Below are 19,581 nucleotides of genomic sequence, written 5' to 3'. Positions count from 1 at the left end.
GAAGGAGCCAAAAATCAGTCCATAAGTGCAGGAAGATCAATGACAGAGGGCAGAAGAACAAGCAGTCAAAAGGAAGGATTCAGACTGATTGGTGAACAGGAGCAACCAAGTGGTCATTTTGAATTTTATCCCAAGGTGTATCAAAGGCGCAAACAGCACACAATGCAGTCCAATATTCAATCAGAAGTAGGGACAGATTTTATTCCTAATGAGCAGCATATAGCTATGGCTGTTTCATAGAAGGGTGATGTTCAGGAGTCTGCAGTTTCAGCAACTGGTATGCAGCCTAGCACAGGAAAAATTGAATCTACAACAGAGACTGCCCAGCCAATACAGCTTAGAAAATCATCTCGTGTCAAACATTCTATTTAGTGTTGGGTAAGTTATAAGACATTCTCTGCTGAATTTCAGACCTTTTTTGTGTCCATTCATAACAATCAAGAACCTAGATTTTATTCTGAAGCATCAATCCTAAATGGGTAAAGTAGATGATAGCATAGAAAGATACAAGGCGTGGTTAGTTGCCAAGGGATACACGCATGAGCATGGATTAGATTTCAATAAGACATTCAGTCCTGTAGTGAGAATGGGAACCATCCGGATTGTGCTTTCCTTGGCTGCCACCTAAGGTTGGGAACTCAGTTAAATGGATGTCAAAAATGCATTTCTCTATGGATACTTGAATGAAGTATATATGGAGCACCCACCTGGATATCCTGAAGCAAATGTTCAGACCATAGTCTTTCGCTTGAAGAAAGCCATCTACGGTTTAAAACAAGCATCTCCTGCATGGTTTGAGACTTTTAGCACAGCTATTTGGACCATGGGTTTAATCAAGAGTTGGTGTAACTATTCACTCTTTCATTTTGATGTACTACATATTACCATCATTATTGTGTATGTTGATGACATGGTCATCAAAAGGAGTGACCCCAGGAGAATCACCAAGCTCAAAGGCATGCTCAGCACTAAATTTCACATGAAAGACCTTGGAGTAGAAGTTGATCAAGGTAATGATTCCCTTGTTTTGAGACAACAAAATTATGTGATTGATCTTCTTTCACAATTTGGCAAGACTGACAAATGAATGTACAGTTGACAAATGATAGGATTGAAGATGAACCAGTGGAGAACCAAAGAAGTTCAAGAGTTTGGTTGGAGCATTGTAGTACCTGACCTTTACCAGATCTGATCTTGTCTTTCCAGTAAATTAGGTTTCTCAGTTTGTGCACTCTCTAAGAATAAGTGATACTGAAGTTGCCAAAAGAATTCTCAGATACATTAAGGGTACCACCGGAGATGGGCTAATTTACAAGAAGCTTTCCACAGGAAGACATGTTGATATGGCATTGGTGGTAGTTGCATTTTCAGATGCAGATTGGGCGAGTGACCTTTCTACTAGAAAGTCAGTGATCGGACATGCAGTTTATCTATGATCTCACCTAGTAGCTTGGTCTAGCAGGAAGCAAAGAATTGTGGCCCGTTCAAGTACAGAAGTTGAATACAGGGAAATGGCTTCAGTGACAGCTGAATTGTTGTGGACAAGACATCTTTTGCTTGCACTTCATCAAAGGATCTCAAGATCATTACTTTTATGTGATAACAAGAGTGCATTGGTGATAGCCACCAATCCAGTTCAGTATGAAAAATACGGAAAATGAAACATGTACAGTTAGACTAGCATTTTGACGGGAAAAAGGTGAGTCAAGAAATCCAACCATTGTTTGTCAAAGAAGAGGATCAAGTGGAAGATTTGTTCACTAAGTCTTTATCTTTAGTGAGACATTGATTCTTTAAAGACAAATTGTCCATGGTCATCAAGGACCCATGTAAAGTTTGGGGGGGAGTGTTAGAAATTGATGTATTTTTTATTGTATACTTTAGGGGTATTTTTGTCCTTCAAGTTAGAAGGTTGTACTGTGTCATGTATAGTAGAGGGGCATTGTCATAATTGGCCATATTTATTCTTATAAAAGGAAGGACGCCCCAAGAGAGAGGATGAGCCCTAATATTTTTCCTCATTTCTTTTTGTTTTCTTGTCTCTTTCTTGTGTTACAAGGCACAAATCTTGAGGGGCACATATTTCACACAATCCAGATTTTGGTGATTTAGAATTCAACCTAAATGGTTTTATATCAATTCATGTTAGCTTTTACTCTTGAACATTTTATTGAGCCAAATTAAGTTGAATGTTGAAACTCTGCTACTCTAGTCATAAAAATTGCCAAGACTTGGAAAATATCGTGATATTTTTGTAAAATATACATAAGCCATGAAACTCCTGATAATAGCATGAAACTCTAAAAAATCTCACCTATTTCCAATATATTGCAATATTATTGTGATTTTCTACATTTTTAGTTTTATTATTTTCATATATTTATTTAATTCTTAAAAATATAGGTGGATATTTTCCCAGAAAACAAAAAATCAACTACATCATGGGATTTCCCATGCCAGAAAATCCAGACCATGGCTGCCAGTTGAGGAAGCGGGAGCGGGAAGCGATACGGGAAGCGGGAGCGGGAAGCGAGGCACTTTCAAAATTTTAGGAAGCGGGGAAGCGTGGGACCACTTAGGAGCGATTCGGGAAGCATCTCGGAAGCGACCTAGGAAACGTCTCGGAAGCGACCTAGGAAGCGTCTCGGAAGCGAGGGGGAAGCGAAAAAATAAAAAAAAAAAAAAAAAAAATACAAAAAAATTTGAAAAAAACAGGAAAAGCGAGGGGGAAGCGTGGGGGAAGCGAGGGGGAAGCGTGATGGGAAGCGCGCTTCCCATTAAAGGGAAGCGCGTCCCCCATTAAAGGGGGACGCGTCCCCCATTAAAGGGAAGTGCGCTTCCCAAAAAAGGGGGACGCTTCCCCCCACGCTTCGGAAGCGCGACGTTTCGCGCTTCCGAAGCGCACTTCCCCTTTTAGCTAGGCGCTTCCGGTAACCCTGATCCAGACAACAAGATTTGTGATTTTGGTCGAACCCATCATAACACACAAGCTAAACAAGAGGCATAAAAAAGGCCCCCGTCCCCAATTTATAGGATTTTTTTGTTTATATTGTTTCCAAGCAATTGTTTCTTCTTTAAAATAAAGATAAACAAGTAAATAGAAATAAATAAGTCCAAACACTGCCTAAGAATTTGACAAGGGTATGAGCTATGTCATATAGGTACAGCTGCAGGTACAAGGTACACCACAACTACGAAAGGTATGACATGAGACTTTTGGAAAAGATGGATACAGAGGTACAGACACAAAACCACTCACATATATAAGTATGTACATATGCATGCATGTACACATACATCTGCACACACAAGCAGACAACAGTGTAAAAACAAAATAAAACAGAATAAAAATAGCCCAGTCAATGTTGATCAAAGCCCAGAAAATGGACAATCATAGACAGATGCATGTTGACAGAACCTAAGATTGTGCGGACAGCGGACTCATACCCAGGTGTCTCCTGTACAAGTTCCGGTATCACATTGTGTCAACATGGGTACAGCAGCCTATAGACAGATGCATGTTGACAGCACATAAGATTGTGTGGACTCATACCCAGGTGTCTCCTGTACAAGTTCCAGTATCACATAGTGTCAACATGGGTACAGCAACCCTTCTAGAAGCACACCATGTCACAAAGGATATAAAAGGGAGATAGCTCTTGTTCAAGAACTGATGCAGCGATGTTCGAGGAGGCAAGATAGATGCCCACCAAAAATCGGTGTGGCTTGTTTTTTTTATTTTCAATAGGGAAAGAACACGAACAGTAAACGGAAAACAACGACAAGAGCTGTAAAGGGGAAAAAAGGAGTAAGCAATAACAAAAAGGAATAAAGGCTGCTGTATTCTCAAAATCTTCTCTATCCTTCACGCAACCCTAGAATAGGGTTTTAAAGAGGTCAACTGGATCCGGGTCTTGGGTCCGGTACCAGACCCGAGATATCTTTTTGCTGATGTTGGGCTTGTGTCGTCCGTGCTTGCGCTCTTCTGGAATAGGTATGCAGGGGTACGTCAACCCTGCGTCATGGTGCTGTGGACTGGATCGGATCCAGCTCTTGGGTCCGACCATCTATCCCCTGAAGTGGATCGGGTGGTGCCTGGGCCGAGTTTGGGTCACGTGGTACCGACCCAGTCGGGTCTCCCCTAGTTGGGAAGAAGTCGGCTCTGACGACTTGTTGTCTCCACAGTAAGCATATAAATCAGACACATTGAAAATAAGCGAAATGTGTCAATCGTCGGGCAGCTCAAGAAGGTAGGCATTCAAACCCAATCACTGAAGAACCTTAAAAGGACCATACTTCTTAGGACTCAACTTGCTATAGGTACCTACGGGGAAACGCTCGGGACGCAAGTAAACCCAAACTAACTGATCGACTTGAAACTGGACATCACGACGACTTTGATCTACGAAAGCTTTGTAGGCCTCATAGCTTTCAACAAGTTTAGCTCGGACCTGTCTGTGGACATCACGCATATATTCGACGGCATCAAATGCATCTAGGGCTAGGTCTGGAATACCGGACACAGGGGCTAGGTCAACGACATGGGTGGGTGACCGACCGTAAACCACTTGGAACGGAGATTTGACTGTAGACCGGTTGATGGAGCTATTATATGCGAACTCGGCTTGAGGCAATATGAGGTCCCAGGTTTTGACATTCTCTCCCACGAGACTCCGTAACAAGTTTCCTAAGGTGCGGTTGACAACTTCGGTTTGGCCATCTGTTTGAGGGTGATATGCATTGCTAAACTGGAGCTTGGTTTTCAGTAAGGCCCATAACGATTTCCAAAAATGGCTCATAAAACAGGTGTCATGATCTAAGATGATCGTGTGAGGCAATCCATGAAAACGGGCCACATCCTTGAAATAGTACGAGGCTACTAACGAGGCGTCAGTGGTCTGTTTGCACGGGACAAAGATAGCCATCTTGGAAAATCTGTCAACTACCACTAAGATGGAATCAAAACGACGCGAGGTTCTGGGAAGACCCACAATAAAATCCATGGACACATGCTCCCAAGGTCGCTCAGGAATTGGCAACGGGGTATATAGACCACTATTTTGACGATGACCCTTGGACACTTGACACACTCAACAAGTCTGAACAAACTTTACAACATCTTTACGCATTTTGGGTCAAAAGTACCATTCATCCAACAGTGCGAACGTCTTATCGTGTCCAAAATGCCCAGCTAGACCTCCCTTCATGCAACTCGAAAATCAATTGTAGTCTAAGAGAGAAAGCAGGCACACATAACTTATTACCCCGAAAAAGGTAACCGTTATGAATAGCAAATCTTGGGTCAGTTGTGCTATCAGAGGAGAGGCACCTTTCCCAGACCTACTGGAAATTTGGGTCTGTCGGGTACAGCTCCTTGCACTGCGAACCCAGTGACCTGCAATGACATAGTCATCAGAAGGCTATTCTTCCTACTAAGAGCGCCAACCACCTTGTTCAAAGTACCAAATTGATGGCGAATCGTAAAGGTGTGCTCTTGCAAGAAGCTGACCCACTTGGCATGACGAGCACTTAGCTTCTTTTGACTATTCAGGTACTTCAATGCCTCATGATCCGTGTACAAGACAAACTCCTTATAAAAGAGATAATGCCTCCAATAACGAAGGGCTTGTACAATGGCATAGAACTCAACGTCATAAGTGGAATACTGGCACCTGGCTTGAGTCAACTTCTCACTAAAGAAAGCAACAGATCGGTGGTTTTGACTCAATACGGCACCAATTCCCACTTTAGAGGCATCGCACTCAACCTCGAAGACTGCACTGAAATCAGGAAGGGCTAAGATAGGGGCACTAGTCATTCTTTCTTTGATGATCGTAAAAGCTTTTTCTGCAGCAGGCGTCCAATGGAAACTAGTCACCTTTAGGCATTCGGTAATAAGGGCCATGAGAGTACTGAAATTTCACACGAAATGATGGTAGAAAGTGGCTAACCAGTGGAAACTACGGATCTCTTCGATAGTCTTTGGGGTAAGCCAATCCACGATCGCACAGACTTTCGCAGGATCTGCCTTAACTCCATCGGAAGACACAATAAAACCTAAAAACACGACACTGGACATCATGAACTCACACTTTTTTGCATTGACATACAAATTTTCTCTCCTTAAAATCTCTAAGACCTGACGCAGGTGACTCAAATGATCAGACAAAGACGAACTATAAATCAAAATATACCACGACAAACTTCCCTATACAAGGATACAACACTTGGGTCATCATATTCATGAAAGTACTTGGGGCATTAGATAACCCAAATGGCATGACTAACCATTCATACAACCCATCACGTGTCTTGAATGCCGCCTTCCACTCATCCCCCTCCCGGATATGAATTTGGTGATACCCGCTTTTTAAATCTATTTTGGAGAAAATGGAGGCACCAAACAACATATCAAACATATCGTCCAAACGAGGGATGGAAAACGGTATTTGACCGTGATGCGATTAATCGCACGACTATCAACACACATGCGCATGGACCCATCTTTCTTATGAGTGAGCAGAGCGGGAAATGCGCATGGGCTAACACTCTCACGAATAAAGCCTTTTTGCAGTAACTCCTGAACCTGCCTCAACAACTCGGCATGCTCAGATGGGTTCATGCGATATGCGGGGAGGTTGGGGAGACTCGATCCTGGCACAAAATCTATGGCGTGCTGGACTACTCTCATCGAGGGTAAACCATTAGGCAGGTCATCAGGCATAATGTCGCGAAACTCCTCAATAAGAGGGGCAATGTCTGCGGTAACGGACAAAGACATACTCATCAACGGCTTAGCCACCAGTGCATAACAATAGCCATCTTCCTGACAATGGCTCAAGAAGGACCAGTACGAGAGGCCCGTGAGCTGGGGGACTCGCTCAGGCTTATCCACAGTGGGAAAACCGGTCTCCTTGATAGGGAGAAGAACAATTTTATGATCCTTAAAAAGGAAAGAATATATGTTCTTGCGCCCATCATGAATTGTTTTGTGAACAAACTGTCAGGGACGACCCAAAAGAATGTGACACGCACTCATGGGGGCTATATCACACTACACCTCATCGTGGTAATGCTCCCCTATGGAGAACCGAACTAAACAACGTTGGGTGATGGGAACCTCGTTCCCTTTCTTGAACCATGCCATCTTGTATGGTTGGGACAATTTCTCGATTCTCAGGTTCAAGGTAGATGCAACACTCTCGGACACCATATTCTCGCATGCACCAGTATCGATAATAACATCACATGCATGACCCGCACAGTTGCACCGGGTTCGAAAAATGTTGTTCCACAACAATTTTGCAGGGGTCGACTCACGAGGTGCGGTCAAAATATGACGGATGAACAATAAATTCTCTATGTTGTCGTCGAACTCTACGACTTCCCTCTCATTCTCGTCCTCAGTCGATGACTCACTCTCACTCTCGGATGCTAACTCCACAATACCTTCGACGAAATGGGTGTTCTTGCTCACAGTGGGACACTTAGACGCGACATGCCCTAACTCCTGACACCTAAAACAATAAATGGTTGACTCATTAGGTTTGGCTTTGGACCGGGTATTGTAAGTGGGTCTTAACTGGTCAGGTTTGCTAAGGTCTGCTCTAAGCTTTGAGTCCTCCTTCCTAGGAGAGCTTGCTCTCCTGGTTGGGAAACTCGACTTAGGTCGACTGGACTGTTCACTACGGGAGGTCCTATATTGCTGCCTCCTTTTCAACTTTTCCTAGACGTTCATGGCATAACTGCTTGTCTGATCTAATGTCTCAATTGTGATAAACTAAAACCGTCAGAAATAACAGGACAGAGACCAGAAATGTACCTCGTGACCTGCTGGCAGGCGGTTTCCTCGATCTGCACACGTAGGGAAAGACGATGAAACTCAGCAATGTACTCCGCCATAGTTCAGGTGCTTTGATGTAGGGTCAGGTACTCCTTGTAGGCTCTCTCGGCGTGATCTGAAGGCACGAATTTTGACTGCATCAATCTTTGCATCTCCTCCCACGACTGTACGTGCTCTAGTCCCTGTCGCTCTCTCGACCTCTGCAGCTCAACCCACCATGTCTGTGCTAGGCCTCTCAGCCGAGTAGACGCTAGAGAGACATGACGGTGCTCAGCGACGGTGTGGTAATCGAAGAAGAACTGCACGACATAAGACTAGTTGAAGAACTGCTCCGCATCGAACCGTCCTGCAAACTCCGGAAGATCCAACTTCACCCCGTAAGTGGAGGGGTGCTCGGGTGCTTGGGTGCTCACGAGTCTCCACCATTCTTGCGGGATACTCGTTCCAGAAAGCATCGTTGTCCCATATTGCTTCATCGCCCTATGTGTGGTACTGCTCGCCTGGATGTTGGTGCTGACGAACTCCACCGATGGGTGGTCGGCGCTCTGGTCGCGCCGGTCCCTGCTGATTCTGTCGCGTCCTGGCTTGCCCGAGGGCGGGGGGCATCGGTGGCGGACGTTGTTGTACGAGTATATAATGGGGTCCTACTAAAGATGGGCAGGTTTGTTGGGTCTCGGGTTCTAAGTGGGTAGGAACAGGGTAACGTGGGCCTAGGTTATGGGTTGGATCAGGGTAGAGGTAGTGGATTGGGTAGGGTATCGGGTTGTGGATCGGGGATGGGTTAAGGGGTTGATTCATGTGAGGGTTTTGGTAAGGGTAATGGGATGATTCACCCGATTGGATCTGGATCGGGCCAAGTCCTAAACTATCCGTCGGACCCAAATTTGGGTAGGTTGGGTCGAGAATCGAGTTGTGGGGATAAAAGGCTTGGCTCGAACTCGATCCACGATCCATAAGATTAAGGGCCTGATTTTGACCTGGCTCACTGCTAAACTGGAGCTCCGTCCGGGTCCGATATAGGTCTGGGTCGGCATTGGATTCATTTTGAGGTTCAAAAATAATAGGTGGGACCTGGTTCGGGGCAGCCCGCGAACCGGGCCCAATCGGGTAGGTCGGCTGAAGGGATTCAAGACCCAGACCCGTTCACTGAGACCCAACAGATGGTCCCTACGAACCGGGTCTGTGTCCTACTAAGGATAGTATTGGACCGACCCCCCTTGGGTTCGACCCAAACCAAAGGGGCCCTCCTGCTCCAGTGCATGAGTACACTGTCATTGGGCCTCCACGCGCTGGGTTAGGAGGGTATAAAGTGTCCCTCCTGAGTCTGACCGACAGAACTGGGCCTGAAGGGGGATCCAGCGTGACGCTGGGGCCCTGTCGTCCAGACCCGGCCTGAGGTACAGCCGAATGCCACGAGCCCTGGCATGCAGGTGGACCCAGCATAACGTTGAGGTCCCGCTGGCTTGGGCCAACCTGTGACGTGATTGCAAGGTTTTGTTGCCACGAAACCGAACCTGCAGGTGGACCCAGCGTGACTCTGGGGCCCTGCAAGACCGGCCCGACCTGCGATGTAGTTGCAGGGGTTCGTTGTCTGGGGTGTGGTACCCCCACATGGGGGGGTGTTGCTTGTCGGGATTCCCTGGTGCAGCTGGAGAGTACCCGGATCGGAGGTGGGTATTGGGGCCGGCGGGAAGGCAACGACACGACCATGTTGGGGTTGCGTCGGCTGACAAGGTTCTAAAAAATTGGGGCTCAAGCTTGCGGCTGCGCCGTCACCCAGATCTGTGTTTGGTGCTACGCATTGTTCCCTGGGTGATTCAAGGGTTGTCAGACGATCATCAAATCCATCCAACCACTTTGATAGGCCGACGACATCTTTACTCACGCGCAGCAAGTTCTCCTGGATTTTTGTCAACACGTCCATCATGGGCAGCATTGGATCTTCGCTGCCAGCCTCCTCACGCTCTTCGCCTCGTAACGGATCGTCCCTCGCTTCAAGAGACATCACGCTGATGAAGGTGGACGCTCGCGTTTTGATGCCTCGATGTTCGAGGAGGCAAGATAGATGCCCACCAAAAATCGATGTGGCTTGTTTTTTTTTTATTTTCAATAGGCTTTCAATAACAAATTGAAAGAACACGAACACTAAACGGAAAACAACGACAATAGCTGTAAAGGGGAAAAAAGGAGTAAGCAATAACAAAAAGGAATAAAGGCTGTTGTATTCTCAAAATCTTCTCTGTCCTTCACGCAACCCTAGAATAGGGTTTTAAAGAGGTCAACTGGATCTAGGTCTCGGGTCCGGTACCGGACCCGAGATATCTTTCTGCTGTTGCTGGGCCTGTGTCATTCGTGCCTGCGCTATTCTCGAATAGGTACGCAGGGGTACGTCAACCCTGCGTCATGGTGTCGTGGACTGGATCGGATCGAGCTCCTGGGTCCGACCATCTATCCCCTGAAGTGGATCGGGTGGTGCCTGAGCCGAGTTTGGGTCACGTGGTACCGACCCAGTCGGGTCCTGCTCTGCATCAAGAACATGAAAGACTGACAGCTATGCTTTCAGCCGCACATTGAAATAGATGGGATCATGCATCTGTACGTGCCAGTCCTCTTGCACAGAGAAAATAGAACCTGTACGTGGCAGTCCTCTTGCACGGAGAAAATAGAACGTGTGCACATGCACAAGGCCTTTTGTGACACATGTCAACTTATGTCCACAGACAGACCATCTTTAAAGTGTCTTCTTTCATTAAAAAGTTCAAAACCTACTTGAGGATCCAATGAAAGACCAGTTTAAGTTATACTCCTTCCACTATGTCATATCGCAGTGACAAAAAAATAAATCAATATCATTAAAATTTCATCAAACGATGTTAACCTATTCTATTGCAATTGCAGAAAATACCATTAATTTTTCAATTTGTTGAAATATTATCATGAACTAGTTTCCAGTTTATGTGTTTTTAAGTCCATATCTTTCATGCTTAACTTTGAAAAGCATTTACATTTGTTTTTCTATTTTTCTTTCTAATTTTTATTCTTTGAAAATTCTCTGAGTTTATCATATCGGATTTTCTACAGTTTTAGATTTCTATCTAGAAGTTGCATCACAGAAAATTTGTCAATACAATAATGGTAACTACGAATGATATATACATACTGAATAAAGGATGCAATCTGTGTACACCACACGCACTTGTGCACGTCTAATAATGTAACCTAGCATCAGTCGAGCTTTAGGAAACTGTTTCCTTTCATGCTTCATAGGCTACTTTATGTCAATGCATGGAAGAGAACGTTCTCCCGTGAAGGGAAACTGCATAGACATAAATTGTAATATCCAAATCCATTCCAACAAAATATTGATTCCTGATAAAAAGGCTTCCCAACAATTATGCTTCTTTTATAGGCTATAGTTTGTTTGCATCTGTGTATGAATGTGTGCATGTGGACAGGCAAAGCTAATGAATAAATTACAAGAAACTAATAAAGGGATGAAAGGCTCCTCAAATGCAATTGCTTGTAATATAATCACAAAACTTTAGGATGCCAAAAGGTAAATTTATAAATGCAGACCTCAAAGACAGATTGCAACTGTTTCCTTGGAGCACTTTTCACTGCTTCACGCAGTTGTCTTGCTCCATGTGTGCGCATGATGTAAGATGGCAAAAATAGGTGTGCACCTTTGTCATAGCTGTTGATAAGAAGAAAAAAATATATTTATTGAATGGGTAAAACACCCTTGAAAGTCATACAAAGTGAGGGGGCTTTGCCCCACATTTATAATGCATTGAAGGAAAGTAGGAGAGGGAGTCGTTGGGAGTCCAACGACTCTCTTGCTTTTTCACTAAGTCAAACATTGACTAGTCAAAAAGCTTATATCGGTACAAAAAAATAAAAAATAAAAATACTATTCTAACTAGACTAATCTTATTCTAACTAGACTTAAACAATTCCTAGTTAGCCTAGGATATTACATATAATTTAACACTCCCCCACAAACTTACGGTTGGATAACCGAAAGTTTGTCCAAGAAAAAGTGAAATCGAGGAGCAGCGAAGAGGTTTGGTAAAGTGTAATATTACGTATTTTCATACTTAGTCATTTTCAAGCTTTTCAAAAATTTGGCTAAGTATAGAAGAAAAATTGTTTAAACCTCTATATTAAACCAATGCTTTTGAGTCTGGCTTGGCTCAGGTCTCGTCAATTAGGTCTAAACGAGTCATTTAAAACGTAAGAAAGAATTTTATTTTTTGACCTTTAAATTCAAGCAAAATTCGAGTTATTTTCGGGCGAAACTCGGAATTTGAGATTCGTGTAATATGTTGTTGCATGCGTCTCGGAACACCGAGCGCAATGATATGTTACTTTTCAGAATTCGACTTCTGGTTGGCCGAAAATCACATTTTATTAAAAAAAGAGCAGTTTGTCGGTTTGGATTCGGAGTTGGATCGAACTTGATCCGATGGATTTGATCCAAATTAATATAGATATGGACTCTATCCAAGACCTATATTAATCTAGATTTGGTCCAGTCCAAAATTTATTTTGATTTTTAGAAATCGATTTGAATCTTGGATCCGAGTCTAGATCCAAATCCATGCCCAACGTTTTTCTAGCTTTAAATTCAATAACAAGCTTCAATTTGGGGTTAAATAAGGTTGAGAAGTCTCCTAAGTTAATTTGGATATTTTTGAAAGCTTTTAGATAACTATTAATTAATTTTTATTAATTTTGAATTTTAATTAGGGTTGAGAAGGACTTCTAAATGGAGTCCTTGTACATGCCTAAGGAGGCTAGAGTAGGTTTTAGAAAGCACTTTTAAAAATTTGGAAACTTTGAAAAGTCAAGTTTTAAAAGAGTTGAAAAAAATTTGGAAAGAGAGAATCCTCAAAAGAGGAAACTCTCTTCTCCATCCCATCTAAAAGGAGCCAGAGAAGGGGGAGGGCATCACCTCCCTCTTAGCCTATTTAAACATAAAAAAAAGAAGGAAATAAAGAGAAAAGAGAGAGGAAAGAAAGGTAGAAGAGAAAGAGGAAAAGGAAGGAGGAAGAGGAGGGGAAGAGCTATTTTCCTCCATCCATCCACATTTTTTAGCTTTCACCACTATTTTTGGGTAATCTGCATCAAAGGTAAGGGTTCTCTCTCTTGAATCAAGTGGGAAATTGATTATAGATTGGATTTCCATATAATATTTTGAAGGAGATCCATGAAAAAAGTGTTTTTATGGTTGTTTTCTAAAAAATACACGGAGGATGATTCATGGATCTTCCTTTATGGTTGTATTCTTGATTCTTTTCATCTTTACAATGAAATAAAATTTTGTATATGTTAAAACAGAATTTTTATTGGTGGTAAGAGTGTTCTTTTAATGAATATCGATTTCCCATAGATGGTCCATGTGATGGACGGTTAGATGCATGTAAGCATGTGATAGAACAATTCATATGTGTGCATCCATCCTTTAAAAAATTGTATAATGGTGAATCTGAATATTTTTGGAGTTGTTAGTATGTTCATGCTTTCATATTTGTTGTTGAATATGCATATTACGAGTATTTGAAGGTTTATGCTCATGTGAATCTAAAAGTGCCTATAAAATCATGTGTTAATGAAAATCTATATATGCGTGTATTCTCCTTTTGAAATCGGTATTTTGAACATGTTTTTAAGATGATTCATCACGCACATGTTTGAACATCAAAAAATATATATATACCCCTAGACTGTGTACATACGAATGTATGTATGTATATACAATTACCTATATTCTAAGAATTGCATATCTACCCTTAGTTTACCTGTCGAGTTGATTCCATGCATGAATAAAAATATGTGTGTGCATGTGTAAATGAGCAAACACAAACTTGATTCTAATTGAAGCATTATAGCAAGTACCAATCGCATATAGTTGCGATAAATATATAATGTCCAAGCATGTTTGTTCACCTTCAATTGTCAATAGATGTAACGCCCCGAAATTTTGAGGAATTTTTTTTTCTTTCTTTTTTGAAACAGCGGAAACAAGTCATACTATAAGGTTAAGCATTTCGAAACATTTCAGTGGGGCAAAACCAAAACATTTATTTCATTTCAATATCAATGAAAATTAACATCAGAGTTTCTCGAATCATCCTTGGAACAGTAAATCCAAAATCTCGATCGAAACCTCAACCCACAATCGCTCATATATTGTATTCATTACCTGAAAAATGATAAATTTATAGGAATTAGACTACAACTGTTTAAGTAGGAAATCTGTAACTTTTAATATGGTATATCATGAATCTAGTATGTGATATGGGTGTCAAGTATGATGTTCAGCACATACCAAAAATAAGTAATGGTCTATGCTACGTCACTCAACAATTTATCAGAAGCTAACTGGCAGATAACATCAATTGCATCATTTAAATATCTCATAACCACATATACGAATTCACACAATGATTCAGAGGAATGCAATTATGACAATTACATAATTTAGGTAAGCATTCATACCACATGGTACATCCATTATGCCCAAAAGAACATAAATCAATACCATGAATTACAGTTCAAGTAGAACAGGACATTTAACATGCATTAGAAATTAAACATCATGCATCCACCAAACATATAACAATTAAGGAAATATATAACATATGCATGTTCTAATGCATAACATGAATATGCACGATTTGTGTGCAATGCATGAATCATTTATTATTTTTCCTTAAGGTCTTCCTTTTCCATATGCATGTCATATTAAATGCATACAATTTAAGTTCCTCTTTTTAATTACCGTTGTCGGCGGATACACCAAATGGGTAAAATCTCCAAGGTCAAGTTAGGTTCTCAGGGTAGCTTAGCACACAATTTGTAATTTATTATTAGGTTTCAAACTTAGCCCTCGACCGAATCACCTTCGGAACATTAGACCTCCACATCTAATGTCGGGGACACAAGGGACACCTCACGCCCACAAGTGTCACTTCCTTGGTACCAAAATAACAACAGTTGTGTCAAACACACCACCCCCAGGTAAAGTGACGGACTCTCCCTAAAACCGTGGCCAGTAGAAAGAACTTCAATATCGGGTTCAGGAGACAAAATTGCAGCATACGGAGTTTTTGTATCCTCACAGTCTCCCCAAGACAGGAACTCTAAGATCCTTATTCTCCATATGAGATATCTCAGAACGTATATTACACTGTTCTTATTCCTTATCTTTTTATTAAGTGTCAATTATTGAGTTTTGCACTTTCACATGCAAAAACAAGGCAAAAGCTCGCATCTACCCCTACGAGAACCATCACGAGACTCCAGCCCGTGGAAACACATCGAACAGTGCAATACAATCACATTTGTAAATCAACATGCAAAGTTAATAACATAGGCTTACAAATCAACATGCAATCATAAGCTCGCAAATTCAACATGGGCAGATCTTCACGGTCTACCACCCGTGGCAACAATAGAACAACACAATTAAAACTATAGTATAAATATGATTATTGCGATGCAATTAAACAATTACAGAAAGAGCAAACCCAAGCTCGAGGCTCTCCAGACCTGTGATGATTCATTTAGACCATTGATGCATCGTATGCAAAAATCATAACTTGCAACTTATGCAATGAGGTCGACATGCCTCCAAATGCACATTCATTCAAACCCATTAAGCAATGTGCATGAGTTACCACAATCATATGCATGTATTCACCATTCATGTGCAAGTGCTTTCATGTAATCACTTAACACACATGCATTCATCCATAATTCATAAGTATATGAGAACATTTATGCATGATTGTACATGCCAAACACACATCGATTTCATGTATGAACAAGTACTTGAAACTGATTCATAAATGCACGATAATTAAACATGTCCCATAAATGTAGGCACATGAAACTTTTCATTCATAACACATGTTAACATCTGCACACATGAACATAACCCGGATCTAGAAATTGAAATTTTAGGGCTGCACACATCCATATCACGTATGCACCTCTACCAAAGCAATAACATATTAACAAAAATCAAATATTCTCACGTGTTACCAATTTTACAACATAAACATTGATGACCAGGTACCTTTAAACCAACCAGGCATACAAATTTAAGTTTAAGTTTTCTATCAGTTTTATTGCTATTGCGCACAAGTTAACCACCCAAGTACCTGCATCGGGTATTCAATCCAATATAACTCATTAGGCAAGGTTTTCCCAAGTGCCTGCCTCGCGGGAAGTCATATGTCCATGTGTCACTAAGTGCACCATCATATGTTTGGAACCAATATAACCTCATTCCTCTAACACAGTTAACATGTTGCATACAAGCAATTCAAAACATACCTTCAACAAGCAGTTAAGCACACCTCTCTTTAGTTTAAGTTCTCTTTACATACCTAATTTTCATTGTCCACAAATCATCGGACTCAAGTACCCCCATCGGTACTTATGTGTTAGGTAAAAGCCCAAATGGTTCACTTGGAATTATAGCATATAATCCCAATGGTGTTATAACTGGTTTATGTCCGTATTAGTTTTATGCACAACATACAAAATAAATTCAATGAAAACTTAATCTATCTTTAAACCAGTTGTTGCTGATCAGTAAGTAATATATTGCAGCCCAATCAATGACAACAGTAACAGTAATGTTACTGAGCAAATTGCAGTCTAATCAAAGATACATAATCATGTGTTTATATTTTTGTTTTCACCATGTAACATAATCACAGTTCCGAACCCTGTTTGATGAAATTATATACATGCTGAATCGTAATTAAAGATTGTCAAGTTGTCCTTACTAAAACTCATTCTACTTCAATTCATCAAATTGCACATTCGCAGACCAGAACTCAATTCAATATTAACTTTCAGAACACAGACTGATACAGTCTATTTATATGCAACAAGTCGTTACCCGATTACACAGGGGTGCAGAATGATTCACTTGAGAATAGGCATCTGCCGATTCATCTGAACACCGATAATGACAACATTGTGCCACTCCATGTCATATATTTTGGGCAAAAGACCATGTTGTATCTTTCTAATGTTATTATCTCTCTCTAAAGAGCCAAGTTTTCAGTCCTTAAATGAGATATTTAATTAGCTCGTATGAGTTTGCATTGCAACAAGAAATCACATCTTAACGGTAATGAAATACAAAAAATCAAAGTTAGATTAAGAAAAGGATAAGTTTCCACTAGTCCACTTTCTTGTTCCATAAAATTAATCACATATTGTACACCAAAATGTTTTTCATATAGAACTGGTACATGACCTGTGTACTCACCGATAAATTAGAAACACATACAAAAAAAAAGAAACAAACTATACGTTAAATAATAATTTTTATTAAAGTACTGGTTTATATAAGCCAAATCATTAATTGGCCTGTCCATGACATGGAAAAAGATACCATCTCTTATGTGTTGAATCAAATTAACTGCCTCATAATATAGATCGTATTAAAAGGAGCAAAAATTTTATTGAAAAGTGATCTAAGATTGGATTGGAGGATGAAGAGATGAACAAAGATCATGATGACAATGATATCGTGAAATTCTTATTTCTACACCAAGAACCAAATATCTGTAACAATACTTCCTGCATCATGGAATTCAAACAGAAAATCATAGAAACACCGACAGAAACATCAAAATCCCATAGAGAACTTTTTCCACTGCAATATCGTGCATATGGAACATCCATATATGCAAAACACCAAAACCCATTACCTATATCCCAAGGGTTTGATTTGGGGTTTTCCCCCAACCATGATCTTTTAGGCAGTCGAAACCCCCAATCAGTCCATGTGGGGTTTTCGGAAGCCATAACCCCCACCCCACCTTCAGGTTAGGGTTATACACGAAAACCCCCAAATCTGGGTCGCAGCCACCGAAAAAACCGATATCTTACCATCTGTGGTTTTCCGGCAGCCAAGAACCCCATCCAGAACACCCGATCATGCGATAGCAGGGTTCTTAGCTTGACTGACCCACAACACACCCGGATGCAATCAACATCGACAAGAAAAGTGAAGAAACCCTACCTTTACTTGCGACTGGAGGAGGAGGTGGCTACTACTGCAAGAGGAAGGTCGTCGGCAACTTTGGTCGCAGGCGATGGCGGCAGCAGAAGGTCGAAGCTCCCGTCGGCGTGCGTGAAACCGAAAGAGAGGGATGCGAGCAGCAAAGAGAGTGAAGCCGAGAGGAGGAAGAGAGATGAGAGAGCGAGACCCCCCTCCATCTCCTCTTAAACAAGCCAAAGTCCCCCTCCCTTCCGAGAAAATCGGAGGGAGTTGGTTACGACCTCCGTAACCTCCTCCCCCTTGTTTTGCAAGAATCGTGCCCTAGGCACGATTCTTGTAATCGTGCTTTATTAATAGAGGGTTGGGTCCGGGTCCGAGCCCCGCGACCTGCGATGCCGGATCCACTCTAACATGGATCCGGGTCGGCCAAGAATGAGGGATCCATATGGATCCGGGTCGTAAGAGATTGGTGGATCCACATATTGGATCCATTTGGGTCCAACCCCAATTACCCAATATTATTATGTATATATTTTTAATACCTATTTATATATTTCCTTTTGGATTTGGGTAACGGATCTCAGGTCCGATATGTATAAAATCACTCGAATTCTTACGGGTATTACAATAGAAGTAAGTTACAGGTTAGAAGTTGAAGTCTCTAGGAAAACCAAGCCTACCATAGCTTAAGCAGGGAATCTAAGCATCCTGAAGCACTTAAATTATTGACTGATTTCCATTCCTAGGCAATTTTTACATGTAGAGAATCACCACTGATCATATTCAGGAAGCCCACTAAAAGTATGGATAGGCAGCACCCTTTGCAGGGGTCCAGTTCCCGCACCCAAAGAAGAAACTCCCTTGCTTCAACCCGGGCTTCCTGATGATGTGCTTAGTGGTCTTCACACCACACTAGCAGTACTTGAGCTTAGGGTCGGCTAGGCCTGATCTGGACCCCAGCCGACCCAGTCGGCTGGGAGTTGATACCCTTTTAAACAAAAAAAAAATACAAGTCAGGTGGGTTGGCCGTCAGGCCAGCTGAACCTGGCCCCATTTGGTTTCACCTGAGGTCTGGCCGTACCAGACCAGACCCAGCCTGGCTTTGGTTGGCCTGTAGGCAGCCAGTCAAGTGACTCGGTTGGGCCTTGTAGGCCCTGTCAGGCCTGCCGAGCCTATTGGGTGGGTCTTTCAATATATATATATATATATATATATATATATATATATATATATATAATTTTTAAAGTTGTTTATTTTAAAAAACAAAACTTCTATGTGGTCTGGCCAGACCTAGACAACATCCATACAAGGTTGACAGGCCCGGTTACCAGGCATGTTGGGCCATATAGGCTGAGCCGAGTGGGCTCGGTTGGGTAAGTGGGTTTTACAAAAAAAAAAATTTATTCAGTAATGCATGTTAATTTCCAGAATATGTTAGGTGAATGTATTTTGATACATGTTAAGATCGGAATTGTTCATATGCTTTGACTTATTATGACATGTTTACGCAAAATGTTATTTCAAGTTTGTTTCTAGTGCATGTGTATATATAAAATGAATGTGTGCAGCTATGTAATTAAATTTTCAGATTTGTTATTTGCACTGGACTTGGCTTATGTATGCAAAAGAATGATAGTTCGTATTTTGGCACTTGGTATAGCATGCTCAATCCCATCACCATTGCATGTTTGTTACCACGGGCATGGGC

The 19,581-nt window shown here is 41.7% G+C and overlaps 1 protein-coding gene across 1 annotated transcript in view; it reads right to left on the bottom strand.

Annotated features, from left to right (window-relative positions):
- Window positions 1-19,581, bottom strand: part of LOC149838509 (DNA-directed RNA polymerase 1B, mitochondrial-like) — an 83,525-nt gene that overhangs the window by 46,807 nt on the left and 17,137 nt on the right. The window contains exon 6 of the mRNA XM_090006625.1: window positions 11,420-11,537. Coding sequence (XP_089862751.1) covers window positions 11,420-11,537 — 118 coding nt within the window. The remainder of the gene's footprint in view (window positions 1-11,419; window positions 11,538-19,581) is intronic.

The sequence above is a fragment of the Nuphar pumila genome, chromosome 5 (genome assembly GCF_984573655.1).
Source record: "Nuphar pumila chromosome 5, dmNupPumi1.hap1.1, whole genome shotgun sequence".
Taxonomy (NCBI): Eukaryota; Viridiplantae; Streptophyta; class Magnoliopsida; order Nymphaeales; family Nymphaeaceae; genus Nuphar; species Nuphar pumila.
Note: the sequence above shows the minus strand (reverse complement) of the source record. Positions and strands in the feature narration are given on the sequence as shown.